The 15,755-nt window shown below is 25.5% G+C and overlaps 1 protein-coding gene across 1 annotated transcript; it reads right to left on the bottom strand.

Annotated features, from left to right (window-relative positions):
* Positions 1 to 4,250: 4,250 nt before the first annotated feature.
* On the bottom strand, positions 4,251 to 11,647 carry LOC114129245 (tubulin glycylase 3A-like). The gene is given in 11 exon segments (XM_050204022.1): positions 4,251 to 4,494; positions 5,501 to 5,754; positions 6,127 to 6,291; positions 6,407 to 6,497; positions 6,576 to 6,792; positions 9,386 to 9,583; positions 9,649 to 9,846; positions 10,388 to 10,605; positions 10,695 to 10,824; positions 11,025 to 11,329; positions 11,465 to 11,647. Coding segments are annotated over 11 exon segments (2,034 nt in total). The 5' UTR covers positions 11,511 to 11,647; the 3' UTR covers positions 4,251 to 4,282.
* Positions 11,648 to 15,755: the final 4,108 nt, after the last annotated feature.

Genomic DNA, 15,755 nt, shown 5'->3' with positions numbered 1-15,755 from the left:
TTCGTGACTGATCGTCAATCGGCGCCGCGATGTAAACGACAACGGAGAATTTCTTCAGTGGCTATTACTGGCGGCGGCTGCGGAGCCATTGACATTGACCACGTCTCCCCACTTCTCTGTGCAGTCCTAAAGCTATTATTTCATTTCCGTTATATATCTTTCCTATTTTTTTATTTTTTTTCCTCTTCCTCAGAATTCTTAAACGGTATCCTATTAGGTATTTTTTTATTCGTAACGCACCATAAATACCCTCGTGATACAGTTTTGTTATCTTATTTTTTCAAGACCGATTTGCGATTATAATATTATACATAGTTATGCGATTCCATTATTTTCACATGTATCAGGACAAAATTTTATATTCTTATGGCATCCGATTATTATTATTGACATAAAATGGTGTCTATATATTTTATACTTCTTATTTCTTAGTTGTATTTGTATAATGTAATTTATAAGATAAATATTAAACTATGGGTTATTATTTATTACTTATTAGGTACTTACCTATATGAATTGTATATAATATATTATTTTACATCATTGCAAAGATCTATAAATATAACGAGTAATGGGTATCGTTAAACCTTTAATATACAATACAACTATTAAAAAAACGACTAGATATGTCTTTTTTATAGGAGCGTTTAAGTCACTTAGTCGTATTAGTACAGGATAAAGTTAACAAAATATTACAACTGTCAACTGATACGTTAAAATGAAAGAAATATATAATTGTCATTTTGGTATAACATTTATATAAGGTTTCACCTGTGGCTTTGCAATATCGAATTGTTGGATCAAAGTTCGCAGTTTTAAAGAGATTGGAATTATAGTTATAGGTCTGAATCATACCTACTCCTGATTAGAAGTACTTTAAACAGTTTAAACCTAGGAAGTTTTAAGTTCATCAGTCGAAAAATAGGGTACCCAAGTGTACTGCAGTATATCGGGATTTGGTTTCGAACTTTTGATTGGAAATTAGAGTCATGTTTAAAATCGTAGAGGAAGTGTTCAGTTGTATTGTAGGTTTCGAGTGAACCTTGTTAGTTGTTATTGAGTTTGTCACTGTTACGGTTGTTTTAAATATGAATTAAAAGATAAATATCATAAATCACTGTAAATGAAGAATGGAGCTAGTATGTCTGCAGCCTCTGTTTCTATAAGAAAATTTATAATTTGTGGATACTTACTATTAGTAATTTATTTTTTATTTTTAGTGACGCAGTAGATACGTTGAACTATTTTTTTTTAAAAAACAACACATTCACATATTTTATCATATAATCAATCATTATAATATGAGTTAATAACGTGTACTGCTATACATAATATAGAACCGTTTGAATAGGTTCATGGTATAATGAATATCATAAATATGAAATATGTTTAAATATTTTGAAAAATTGTTGTTTATATAAAATTACAATTTAATAATATAGTAACAATTAATTTCAAGTATCTACGAAACATATATATACCTACCTATATGAAATACAACAATAACAACTAATATTATTTAAAATGCAAGTAGAAATATTAATTAATATTTTTAATTTCTACAAGAAAAATGTAAGATATAAGTCTTATATTTTCAAAGTTTTTGAATTAAAAATAAATACACGTTTTTGTTGACCCTTGTAGTATATATTTCACGTTGAAATTTTAATATTGCGTATACTTTTTTTCAGTTGTTGATGAACGGACTAATATAGGTACTGATCATAAACAACTCGAATTTTCAATGTTCGTTTATAGAACACTGTTGCGAAAAGTTTTCAGACGTTCAGAATTCGAAATCATAATCACAAATTTAAAATTTAATAGAACTACTATAGCGTGAAAAACTTATAGTAAATTAAGTAATAAAAATAAGTTTGCGTTTGCTTTTGTAATGTAATAATAATATTATGAATCGATTGCTAGGACCAACCAATAGGTATAATGTAGCGTAATATAATCGATCAGAAAAAAAAATGTATCTAGTAATCGGATTTAACTATAGAAAGTAGAAACTATACAAAAAATATTAATTGAATGATATGGTTGTCATTTAATTAAGTCCATTAAAAATAACATTAATATTAATATTAACATTATTATTATTGAAACACGTACTTACGTTATTATAGAGCTTTGTTTATTATTACTTATAGAAAAATGAATGTCACTTTTATACTTTTATTAATACTATATTGTACCTATAGTTATGCTTTATGAGGGAAAATTATTTTATCTATAATAAAAATATGTAGAGTATGAATATGCTAAGTTCATATCAAATGTAATTAGGTATTATTAGTTCTATACCACCATACATGATTCATACAGAAAATAGATCTTGATAAACATGGATTTTTAATATAATTTAAAATAACGTTAAGGAATGGTATGTAAGTATGTTAAGTCTTAAAGATTAATTTTAGTACGTTAACAAAGACGTTGAATTAAATATCATTAAGTATATAAAAATTCAAAGTTACTCGATATTGCTGCTAATAAATATTACATAGAACAAATTGTATGATTGCCAAAAAATAATATTCCGATATTTACAAAAAAATAAAATACCTACTGCTATTGAATTTTGTCAGTGACGATCGATTGAACATAATTCAAATTTAATTGATTTTATTAAAAAATATTTAATATTTTTAAATATTTTTTTAATGATCTAAACTTTAACTGGTGTTAGGTTCGTATATTTTTTTCCAGCTATTTATGTTAGTATGTTAAGTACTTAATTATTATCATTATCGTTTTTATAAATTAAACAATATACATAGGTATACGTGTATGGTACCTACATATTTTTTATTTACTTACAGTCATAACTCATAATAGATTTTTTTTTCCCTATTTTCTTTAGCCTTTATGTCCCATGATTGTAGGTCAACAATTGTTCAAATATAGTATACGTCTGTGATAAATTGAGATCCGGTTGAAAACTATTTTGTGCTAACATTGTTGCTTAATCACATTGATACGAGTATAGGTATATAATAATAATATTATGTCGAAGTGGCATCGTACCAATACTAGCGTATAAATTTATAATATTGTATACAAATATAACATAAAATATTGTTATAATGTCACTCATCAATAGGTACATATTATCTTATTCATGGTGTACTTACAGACGTTTTGCTTTCATTATATTTTTATATCATATTATATTATTATCGATCAACGAACGTCAAAAACGATGACCGCGGACCAGTTACCTACTCACAAAATAGTGTTCGTTGTATTGTATTAATATATAAATATAATAGGTACCACGACATCAATTGGGTTTGTCAATGTTTTATTTCTTCGTTATTTCGGTTTATTAATTTTCGATTTTATAATAATCGTCAATTGGGATGTGACGTCCGTTACGGGAGTTTGCGAACGGGTTTGTGGTTCTAACAACATATTTTTTGAAACCGCAAATGTAGTGTACTAGTCAGTGGTCACTGTTTTATCTATAATTATGATTATAGGTATATTTTTAATGTTATAGTATGTTGGCTGCAGATTATATTATAATATTCATACTAGTGTACTGGGTGATTCATTTATCACAGAACTCTGTGAGTATTTAAAAAAAAAATTATTAACGATAATGAAAATATTTTGTGTCACTTGGAACCTCACTTAACTTATAGCTTATCTATACACAAAATACTTTTTGTAATTAATTAATTGCTCTACAAAAATTAGTTTTATGGATCGTAATTTTCTAAAAAATATTCTGCTTCAGTAACAACATTATGATTTATTGTGGTTTTTCAATAACATAATATTATGTAAAATTAATAAATTATATTTTCAAAAACGTTAATACGTTTCGAAAAATGAATGTTTATTTTTAAAAGAATCACCTTGTACATAAGTAGTGTCTACTACTTAACCTAACCTATAACCGCGCTGCCCACAACTTCTGCTACAGACGAGCATTGACGCATTGTGAATTATTGCTCGAAGGAATCCGGAGCGTGAATAATTTTCATGAAAACTTGAATTCGTCTTATTATTGTTGTAAATAGTATAATGAACGGTGTGAAAACGTATTCCAGTTTCCGATAAGTATATAAATTACTATATATATATACATTATAAAAATACCATAAATAATAATATGTACCTAAACATACTACATGCGTGTTAAACGTATACGAAAACAAATCGACATTGTCGAGTATCTGGCATATCATATTGATACATTGAAATAACTATAATCATAATACAGAAATACAGCAACAGTTATTAAAATACCTATATTTAAAATTTTTCATTACCTATTTAGCCGCAATGCCACCAACTTTTTATTGACGAAGTCCATCCACCGACGGTGGTAATCGAACGTGAACGGTACTTCAGTCGTCGACGAATTGATTTGATTGCAGCTGTCCACCACGACCGCCGAGGCGGGTTTCCATTTTTCTGGCACAACCTTTACAAACAGCCCAGTGTCGGCGTTCGAGTTTTTCTTGTAGTCCACCGTCACTATACAAATGTTTGGCCGAATAAAAGTACAATATTAATTTTCTACAATGATATTAATGTACATATCACACGTGTACTGATTTTTATAAAACGGACGAGGTCGGATAAAATACAACTTATATTTTCGTAGTACTTTTAATATATTTTGCTCGTCAGCCTGCTTAAATAATAACAATATAATATCATTGTTATAATTTATAGGTCATGCATAACAAGTATAATAACTTTTTTATCTACATCATCGAATACATACATACTATAGCATCAATACAAATAAAACGTGTTGGCCATTACTTATGTTAAGATTTCTCGTGAATGGAAAACATGTGTATCTGGTACCAGCATTACGGTGGTAATTGTCATAAGATCAATTGTAGGTACTTATACCGAGTTGTACGAAAGAAACAGTTTAATCATAGAAAATTAAGTTATAAAGTAGCTCAGTTATCAAATACAAAATTAAAAAAAATTTAATAATTTTAATTATCCCTATAATAAAGTAAATAAAATCACAACATGTACTTTTAAATATACATTGATTAAAGTGCGAGTCGTACTATAAATAGTATGTTTAACAGTATATAAATACTTTTTGGGAAATTTAAAGTGTTTCGGAAATTTCTAAGTTCATTTTTTTCAAACAGTTTTTTGTTTTTAAACGTGACTTAAACTGATTTAAATTTATCTTTAATCGATTAGCAATTTAGAAAATATACCTTATAATACAATATAACAGCTTGTAATATAGTATATTACGATATGTATTTATCATTGTATAGTAATTTGCTTGAAACGGAAAATACGATTTTGAGATCATTTTAGAATGTATATATATTTATATCTATTATAATTTAAGAACAAACGTATTGAATCAATTATTATACCATATATGACGTATGCGTACTTGCTTACGTCTTGCCAAACACATTAATCCAGTATTAAAACACGCTTAAATCGATAAAATCAAATAATTTACAACACTATAGTTTAAAAAAAAATGAGTTACCTTTCACGATGTCACTTAGAAGCTTAGGCACCAAGTTGGCGATAACGCTCGTAGATGGATTCAGCCCGGGAATGGAATTGATCTCGATCAAATACGGTATAAAATTGTCCGTGATTAAGAAATCGGCTCCTAGCAATTGAAAAGTGTTGTCGCGGTAAAACGAAGTGTCCGTAGCAGCTTGTAACACGGCGTAAATGCTCTCGCTCATTCCGGGAAATATCAGTTCATCCCATACGTATTCTTGTCCAATATTTCTGAAAAGGGTATTTTGTCGTAAGACTGCAAAGTTGGCGACACGCAAATACCTACACTGTTAAAAATATTTAGAAAAAACGCGCAACAGGGATTACGATCGTGTGCAGTATAATAATATGTATTAATATAGTTTGTGTTAGTGTTAATTAAATAATTTCGATCGTATAGTTTTTTTTTTGTGCGTGTGTGTTTATTTTAATATACGGTCAGACAACAATCAATAGTAAATTTTTGGACGAGTTTTGGTTGATAAATGTTTTAACTTGACATTTATCCGTCGAGTTTAAAACAGTTTAAAAAGTACGATAATAATAATAAATAAATACAGTTCGGTTATTTTATACGCCTAATATCAGTCGCACGTTTTATACCTCAGATGGTTTTGCAGTTCTTTGTAATCCCACATACACTCTTCAGGTACTTGTGAATTCCTTATTTTTCGATATTTGAGTTGCAGTCTAACGTTGCTGAGATGAATAGATTCGTGCGTGTTTTCCATGGAAAAACTGTTAGCACAAAATCGGACGTAACCCTCTCTGTGAAAAAAAAAAACAATAAACATTTTTTTTGTAAACCGTTGTGCTAGTGTAGTCCTTACGATATCTTGACTATTACAAATTATGATAAAAATAAAAGCTTTGGTATACTAACTTGTACATCCACACAACCACTGGACTCATATTGGTCACTAAAAACCATTGTCGCAAATCAATTTTACACGTATAAACTAAAAGGGGTCTCTCTAAAAATAAAAAAACGATTTTGGTAGCTTTTTTTATCTTGATTATTTTTAAATATTACTAGTTCAGACTATTTTTACCTATATATTTCTGTAAAATATAATTATTTCTTAAGATATCAGTTTCAGTTATTTTTCGTTAAATCGTTGGCAAATCCCTAGACAACATAATTCCGTGACCAGAACAGTTCGACGTAGGTTTTATGATCCATGTGTTGGTAATACCGTCTATATAGTGCTGAGGACGATACGGTTTCACTTTTTCCAGTAAATATTTACATTTCGCGTAAACATCTAGCTGTAGCAAAATAACAATTAATTATTCTTATTACTACAACATCTGAATTAATCACAATTCTACTGACAAATCGATATCAAACCAATGCTGTGATTTTACTTGCAAATCTTTGTTGATTTTTTTTTTTTTTTTAATTAATTGTGAATTGAAAAATTATTTGTTATTAGTTATCTCAATATGTATGTTTTTTTGCGTAATGCGTAGAAATACTAAATTATCATAATATTAATATGTTTACTGCTAATCATCAATACAACTAGTATCAGAAATATAGTTAGTACTTAGTACAGCTTGTAAACTGCACAGACCTTCAAAAGTATTTTTGAATGCGGTAGATCAAAATATTTAAAAAATATTATAAAAACTTAAAATACGTGTATCGTAGCTATATGTGTGATAACTATGTAGGTACTTATAGTAATTTGATTAAAAAATTTAAAATATTTTAGAATACATATAATTTATAAACTATATAGGACTTGGATTTCTCTATTATTTAACTGTAGTGAATTGTTAGCAAAATTACAAATTTTTGAGTGTTATAAATATTTTAACTTTCAGAATTAAATAATTAAATAACAATATTCCCTATGTATATAATAAAAATTAATAAAAAATATTCTGACTTATGAAAAGTTAGCTTGCAATACTTTTTAATTTTAATACAATAAAATTATTTCTTTTTTTAAAAAAATTCAAAACACATCTTTTTATTTTTAAATATAATCACCTATAGAAAATTCTTCAATATTTACCTACCTCTCGACTCTTAGGTCATTTTTATAAAAAATATGTCATTTACAGGTTCCTTATAGATGGCTGGAAAAATGAACTAACAGTGATGTAGCTAAAATAGTCTATCAAAAACGCCGTGTGATGTGATCATAATTTTACCATTAAAATATGTCAAAAAATATTAAACTTATATTGTGTCATCAGTGACGAAAATTGAAATATCAGAAAAATTGACTCAAAGAAGTAATGCTTTCATGAAAATTGGAAAACCTACGACCAATGTAAGTATAAAGCATACATACATTTCATGGCATTATTTGAGAATACCATTTTTTTAGAAAATAAAGTTCTAATTAAGTTATTTTGTTGAACAATATTGTTTGTATTGTAAATTTATGATTATTACATGATCTAAACGTTATAATTTCGTAGGAAAATGCTTTAAACAATTTGATAAAGGCAGAATTAGGCGTTATAAGATTTTTGTTTTTTTTTAATTATATTCACCTTATATTTTAATAATTTATAATTCAGTTATTATTTTATAATACAAGAAATAATCTGAAATAGTGAAATATGAGTACAAACAGACTACCCCAGTGTTTAAAAGTGTACCTCGCTTCTTTTGGGATACTCCAAAACTCGGAGGACGGAAAGGAGGTAGTTGTTGTGATACAAAATCTCTCAACCTCTAAACCTCTTACACATTTTAATTCTGAGCGGAGCGATGAATGTACCTATTAATTTTGTAATAGTGGTTATTTTACGGTTTTTCCTAACTTTGATAAAAATGTTTTAATTTTTAAACATTATAGGTATCTTATCTTTTATAATAGAAAATATAAGTGGTACTTTGGAAAGTTAAAAATGAAAATTCCTAATATTTTTATTAATAGATAGAAAAAATGCATTTTAATGCAAAAACATTTTTTTCTAATTCAAAAAAACTACTGTAAATACTTGATACAGGATACTATATGTATATTCACCGAATTTTTATAATAAAATATTATTTACTTACTATAATTTTCGAAATATTTAAATTATAATAATTTTAAAAGTGTTAAAAAATTATTTTTTTTTTTTTTTTTAAAAAGTTGTTGATAATAAACTATTAATCACGAAATAGATATGCATCTATTATATATCTTAGTTCATGCTATTAACTTTTAAGCTTACTAAAAATAATACAAAGAGATCTATAGAAATTATTCCATAGAAATTTAAAAACACATAGACTTTTTATGTTTAATAAACATTTGAAGTTCAAATTTTGACTATATAATATAATACAATATATTAAAAACGTTCAAAATGTTTTGTAGCTAAAATTATATAAAAATATGTTTAATTTTTTTTCATAAAGAGTACACACATAAAATTTTTTATAAATAGTTCTTATTAAATATCAAAAATTTGGGTGAACGTAAGTTCCTACACGAGACCTAGAAGGTAAACAAAATATATATTATGTTAGTTCCTACATGGTAAAAAAAGGTACACGTGTGCAAGTTCCTTTACTACCTATATTATAAGTTATCAATCTAATATCAGTTATATCATATAATACTGTCATAATTTTTAACCCTTTATTCTACATATATATAATTTATAAGCTATCTATTTAATTTAATTTAATAATTTTAATTATAAGTATAATAAGTATAAATAATGATACCAATAATTTATCATTGAATTCAAATTTAACACATCTATTACAATGGCCTAACTCAATGACGAACTACACAGTGTAGTAAGTGTAGTATACACTTGACCCCTACTTTACAGAGAGCGGTTACATACCTTGTTTAAATTATCAACAATTATTTTAAAAAATTATTACACGACATCGATTTACTTCTAATTCACTTGTATACGCTTGATTAAATTGTGCATTACTATCAATGATCAGTTTTGTGTAATAAATCATAAATTCGCTCCATATTTCTTTTTGACTCTTGAACTTCCATATACCTGTTTCTGTATTACCAGTTATTTGTTTATTCAGAAATTTTATAATACGTTGTTCCACAAAATTGATAATTTTATATGGTATCTAGTGAGTTCATGAAGGAAACAATTTCTATAATATTGTACACTTACTATTGAGTCGAAACTTACATTGCCATTTACATTGAAAATTCGTTTATTATTTTCAATCGCTTTTACAATAATTTTTAGTGTGCTTACTAACGCTGTTGTAATATAGTCTTCCACAAACGCATCACTGTCTGCTTCATTTCGAATATAATGACATCTCGGAAACATCAAATTTGTCTGAACATTTTTATAAGATTCCAAACATTGTGCTAAACCATTCTGTATTTCAAAATAGGTATTTCATCATATAGTTTGATCAGCTAATTAATTCGTTATGTTGTTATATTATATTGAAGTATAATATTTTATGTATCATTTGTGTTTTAAGGAAAATTGAGATATTTTAAATAAATAGTTTTTATTTTATTGTAAGAAATTATGTAAAGACTAATTAATAATAAAAATAATCAAAACAAGCATTTTCGAATAAAAATACTTTCAGCCGCCTCTTCTAAGCTGAGCTTAATTAAATATGACACTTAATTTATATAAAAAAAAATAATTATAAAGGCGGTATGTCATTTTAAAAATAATATCTAAGAAACTTACGTTTCAAATACGTCTTAACTTATTTATTTATGATTTTGGTCTAAATAAACTATCCAGAAAGTGTTTTCAATCAAGTGTTCTAGAGGTTGTAGCTTTAGTAATTAAAATCTAATTAATTTAGATGAACACTTGCTATTCCGAAATAACTTTAATTTGTCAATAAGCCAAATATTTAATAACTAGCTGTAAATAGGTATGTATTGGTAAGTACTTTGGTACAAAATACATGTCTTGTCATCTGACTGACACATGTAAATTGACTTAAAGTGGACCAATTAATCAAGTGCTTTCTAGTGACGAAAATAAAATCAGATCTTTTGTTTTTAAGAATACTCCACGATTGTAAGCTTTTCAGGCGTTCCATGGCACCTTCCTTTTCATTAGTTGACGATATCAGTGGAGGTGATTCGATCCAATTAACCATATATGCTTAAAGTATAAATTGTGCATAATTAAATTGATAGGTATAACAAAGAATGCAATTGATCTGAAAATATGAATGCTGATAAAATATTTACGTGATGATTTTAAATATTGAGAATAATTTATTGGTGGTCTGTGCGGATCTCGTTTTTCCACCCAACCACGGTTTTTCAGCTCTTTAGAAATTATTGGGAAATATCCTAATATAGAAAATATTTGTTTATTCTGAAAAAAAAAACAAAAACTCCCGACCTTAAAATTTAAATGTAAATTAAATAGGAACATTAATAATTTTATTAATACATTAGGATTTAGGAATACAAATTTCAATAAAATTGCATTTGCCAATCGTATATATTTTAATATAATTATTTTTTTTGTGTATTTTATTAAACTTTTTAATCCTTTAATCTATTCTAGAGTACCTGTATAGCTTTCAATGTTCGATTAGTGACACTCGTCAAGGACTCACAGTCTAATGACGTGTTTACTGAATTTAAATCTAATAAGTTATAGTTACATTCTTTTATTAATGCTTTATAAAGTTCTTGAATATAGTTTTTAAAATTTAGTTGGTATCTAGTGTTGAGACTGCTTATTATTGATAATCCTGAGTTTTTACATTCTTTATTTGATTCAAAAATTTTATTAGAATAGTCTTGTTTGTTATTATTTTTAGTATCATTTGCTTTTGAACATTGTTTTACCTCATTGTAGTCGGAGTTTGTATCTATTCGAAAATTATTACATAATGTATATTCAATAATTTCAATGCGGTAAGCATTGTATTTTAGGCGTATTATATTTTAGCCTTTAGGTGCATGTGATTTAGTTTTATCTATTGGATTTAAAAACGATTTCTTACCATACCGAGTCAACCATAACTTTCTTGTGTTATTGTTAAAATTCATAAAGTGATATTACGAGTTTTTGTATTGAGTTGATTGTATTATGTATTATTTATGTAGATTATTTAAAATCTAAGTTAATTTGTCAAATATGTAAATGTGTTATAAAGATTTATTTTCAATGTTGATATCTATGGTAATTTTTACTTGATTACTGATATAGTTAACTACATAACTGGTTTATTTTAATAGTACTTGTTATTTGCAAAAAAATAATGTATTATTTACTGTAGATCCATGTGAATTATAGACAATTGTTTAATTTTTTTTCAATGATTACAAACAATGTGTTTATTATCGTTATCCTATAAAAAGTATAAAATCATAATATCGTAATATTGAACAGCAGTGTTGTAATACTATACTATACTTTACTAATTTACTATACTATATTATTCAAGTGATAGGCTGTACAATGTAGTTTGGATCAACGTTTAAACAGCTTTACTAACTGTTCATAAATTATAATTCAACGTTCAATAGTGTTTGTGGTTAAAATACGCTGATGATTTAATATTCCGTCTGAAATTTGTAATTGTTTACAAAAAATTAAAAATTAAAAAAATAAAAGAAGAAGTGAAGCATTTTAAATTCTAACAGGAGTGGTTTACGATGATGTGTGTGTGGGTACTACATATTATTATAAGTGTAGTTTTTTTTTGTCGGTTTATAATATGTAATTGTATTCATCTGATCAAAAGTTCATTATTTTCCGTTCTGTTTATTATTTATTTTGTTAGATAACTTTTTTTCAATGTTTATTTAATACTTAAATCTGTTTATAGGTGTAAATTAATTTAGTAATATCTTAAAATAGAACTAACTATCTTTTAGATTTATAAACAATAATTATCATTAAAATTGTAAAATTTAAAACCAAAGTCAATTCATACATAGCGATAATAAAAATATTAAATTGTTATACCTAACAATTTCAGATGGTTGAAAATGTCAGCACATATATTATTATTCATAATGTCAAGTACTCACTTTTTATAAAATTGTATTGATTGTTTATGTCAATAGTTATCAATTTATTTCCTGATCTTATTTAAAAAAAAAAACAAATACAAACTATTATTTAGTCATGAAAAAAAACGAAAGTAGTAACTCTATTATTATTGGCATAATTTTATCAGATATACTCCGAGTATAGCAATAAAATATGAACGATTAGAGATAAGATATAAATGATTAAAATCAAGTTTATTACTAATTAATTTATAATTTTCATTAATTTAGAATAAATTCAATACTTCAAATTTTCAAATTTTAATTGGTTAATTGATTAAAGTAGTATGATTTGCAAGAACAACACTTGTAAATGTTCATCATTTTAGATAAATTGACCACTCAAACATAGAAATAACATCTAATAAATCGTTTTTTTTTTTTAATTTAATTTTAATGTTTACATGTTGACTTTCGCCAATATTAATAATTACGATTAAAAACGTTTTTTTTTTTTTTTAATTATTTTAATTACTTTTTGTTTTTAATTTTCCTTCTATTGTCACTATTTCTGTATAATAATTTTCTTTCTGTTGTCATTGTTTTTGTTTAAAGCATATATTTATTTAACATGTGCCGGCGTAGTGGCATAGTACTTTCACTATTTACTACAAATTATAATATGTATAAAAACAATTAGATATATAAGTAATAAGTATACCTATATTTTGTTTATGTTGCATTGCTCTTTAACGAATAAATCATTTTGAACGTCATTAATCAAAATATTTGCTATATTAAAAATATTTAATTTAATTTGACCGTTGAACAATATGATCAATCAATTACTAGAGTGTATAATGGAATAACTTTAAAGACTTGCAATTACGTAAATTTGGTTGGCCGTGAAAACATGAACACGTGCAATATAGACAATCTAATTTAGCCATTTCCTAGATCCATTATGCTATACGTTTATTTTAGACATATCACATGCTGGCATGTTTATTGAATAATAAAAGCATTTACTTACAGACTAAATAATATAAGACATGAATAGAAAAATTATTTCGAGAAAAATCTCTTTTTTCGAAATTCACATGAATAAAAATATTCAAACTTGACCTTATACTCTTATACGCTATATAATATAGCTACTTCAAAAATATGTATCCCGAAAACGAATGTTACAAATGTTAATAATATAATTTAATTTAATTATAAAACCATTTTCTTTACTTTCATAGATACAGAATCATGTGTTTATAAAAGCGTGTCATTTGCTAGATTTTAGAAATAGTCACCGTACATACTACTCTTTATTATTTTTTTAGAACATATTTTTTCCGCCGTTATGGATTCTCCTCACTTGAGCTAGAGTTTTCGTTAATAATAATTGCCAATTCCTTTCACATAGGATGGACATTGTATATTAGATATATATTATTCCTGTTATCTTGCGTGGATCATATAATTATTCATAATAAAATAGAAATTGTAGTGAATTCAATTTGTTTTACAAACATATATAATACGAAACACGCGAAATAAATCATTCGCAAAACGATAAATATATCAAATATTTAATAATTTAATATTTTTTTTAAACTTTTCTTCTGTTGGAGTCATTTTATGCTCTTGAAAAATAAGTGATAGTTATAACACTTATAACTTATAAGTCAAAATATTATTGATAGGTGCTATACGTATGTACGATATATGTATAATGTATATATTACGTAATTCACTAATATATATTGGAGAATTTAACAAAGGAAATATGTATATGAGAATAATTTTAAAATAATGAAGTTGTAGGTACTAACAACTTAAACGCGTTTTTTGCATTGATTGATTTTTGAAAATTAGGAAAAAATTAATTTACCTATGGCTAAATATATTGTCTAACATGTTATATATTTACTGCAGTCACATTCGCACACATATACAAAATATCTAAAACTAGTTGTTGTAAATAGTTATAATACCTAATTATAATAAATACAATCTCTAATGTAGGTACTTACGTTTAATATTTTATATGTTTAAGTTTTAAAATAGTAAAATACATAACAAATATTTACTACTTACTATGTATATTGTATATAGTTAAGTACTTAGTAATAAATAATTTAGCTTAAATGTATTTTTTAGATTTTCTAGATGTTTTGATTTAGTTAGTCATAATTTATTTTATTGCAGATTCATTTAAAAATCATTAGTTTTTATTTCCATTTTAATAGGTTTAATATAAATAAATAGAAAAAATCACTCAGTAAAGTTCTAAGTAGTAAGTGATCTTTTGAATTTTTTATTACTTTAAATTTTTAAATGTTTACCACAACGACAAAAAAAATATTATTATAAATGCCCTACCCTATATTATAGGATATAATAAATATTAAACCACCAGTGAAAATAACCACCATGCCTTATTACGATTAAATTATACCTCTGATACGACTCTGGTCGACTCGTATTATAGTAAAACTACTAACGAATAAAACGAGATAGAAAAATTGGCAACATTATATTCGTTTGATTATTCTCAATCGAATTTTCAAAAAGGTAAACTATGTTCAATCGGGTTCCTCTGAATTGTGTGACGCTAGTACACCACCTTTTGGTGGAATTCATAACATTCAGTCTACATTTACTGTTGTTATTATTATTAGGTATTATTATTTTAATTGGAATTTTTGTAAAGTTACCCCTAATAACCAATGATTAATGTAATTACTACTTTTTAGGTGCTTTAATTATATTTAATCGTATTTTAGAATAAAAATATTTTTTATTTTTCGTGCAGCGAAGAATATATCAAACATTTTTTTAGCTGTTAAATATTTTAATTAATCGACAAACTGTTAAGTATTTTTAATTAAGTTATACTTTTAATATTTGTTGATCACAAATAAAGTTATTGTTTTTATTATTGAAAACGTTTATAACTTATACATTTTTTCTAACATACCACAACATTAAGAATTAAGATTCATTTGGTAAAATCAAAAATATAACCTTGTAAGTACAATTACATAATATTATTATTATTATTATTACCATTATTTTCTTTGTGTATTAGTTTATCGTATAGATAATTAAAATATGTTATGTTTTCAAAATGAACTTATTTTATTCTCAAAAAATATAGGTATTCAGATAAAAAATTTCAATTTTTTTTTTAAAGTTATTGATTATTTTATATATCTCGTATAGCTTCAACAGCTTATTCACAGAGTTACATTTATTTAAATTGAGATATATTTTATTTTAACTTATATTATATAATATACT

The sequence above is a fragment of the Aphis gossypii genome, chromosome 3 (assembly GCF_020184175.1).
Source record: "Aphis gossypii isolate Hap1 chromosome 3, ASM2018417v2, whole genome shotgun sequence".
In the NCBI taxonomy this organism is placed as follows: domain Eukaryota; kingdom Metazoa; phylum Arthropoda; class Insecta; order Hemiptera; family Aphididae; genus Aphis; species Aphis gossypii.
This window is presented reverse-complemented; position numbering and strand designations above follow the sequence as displayed.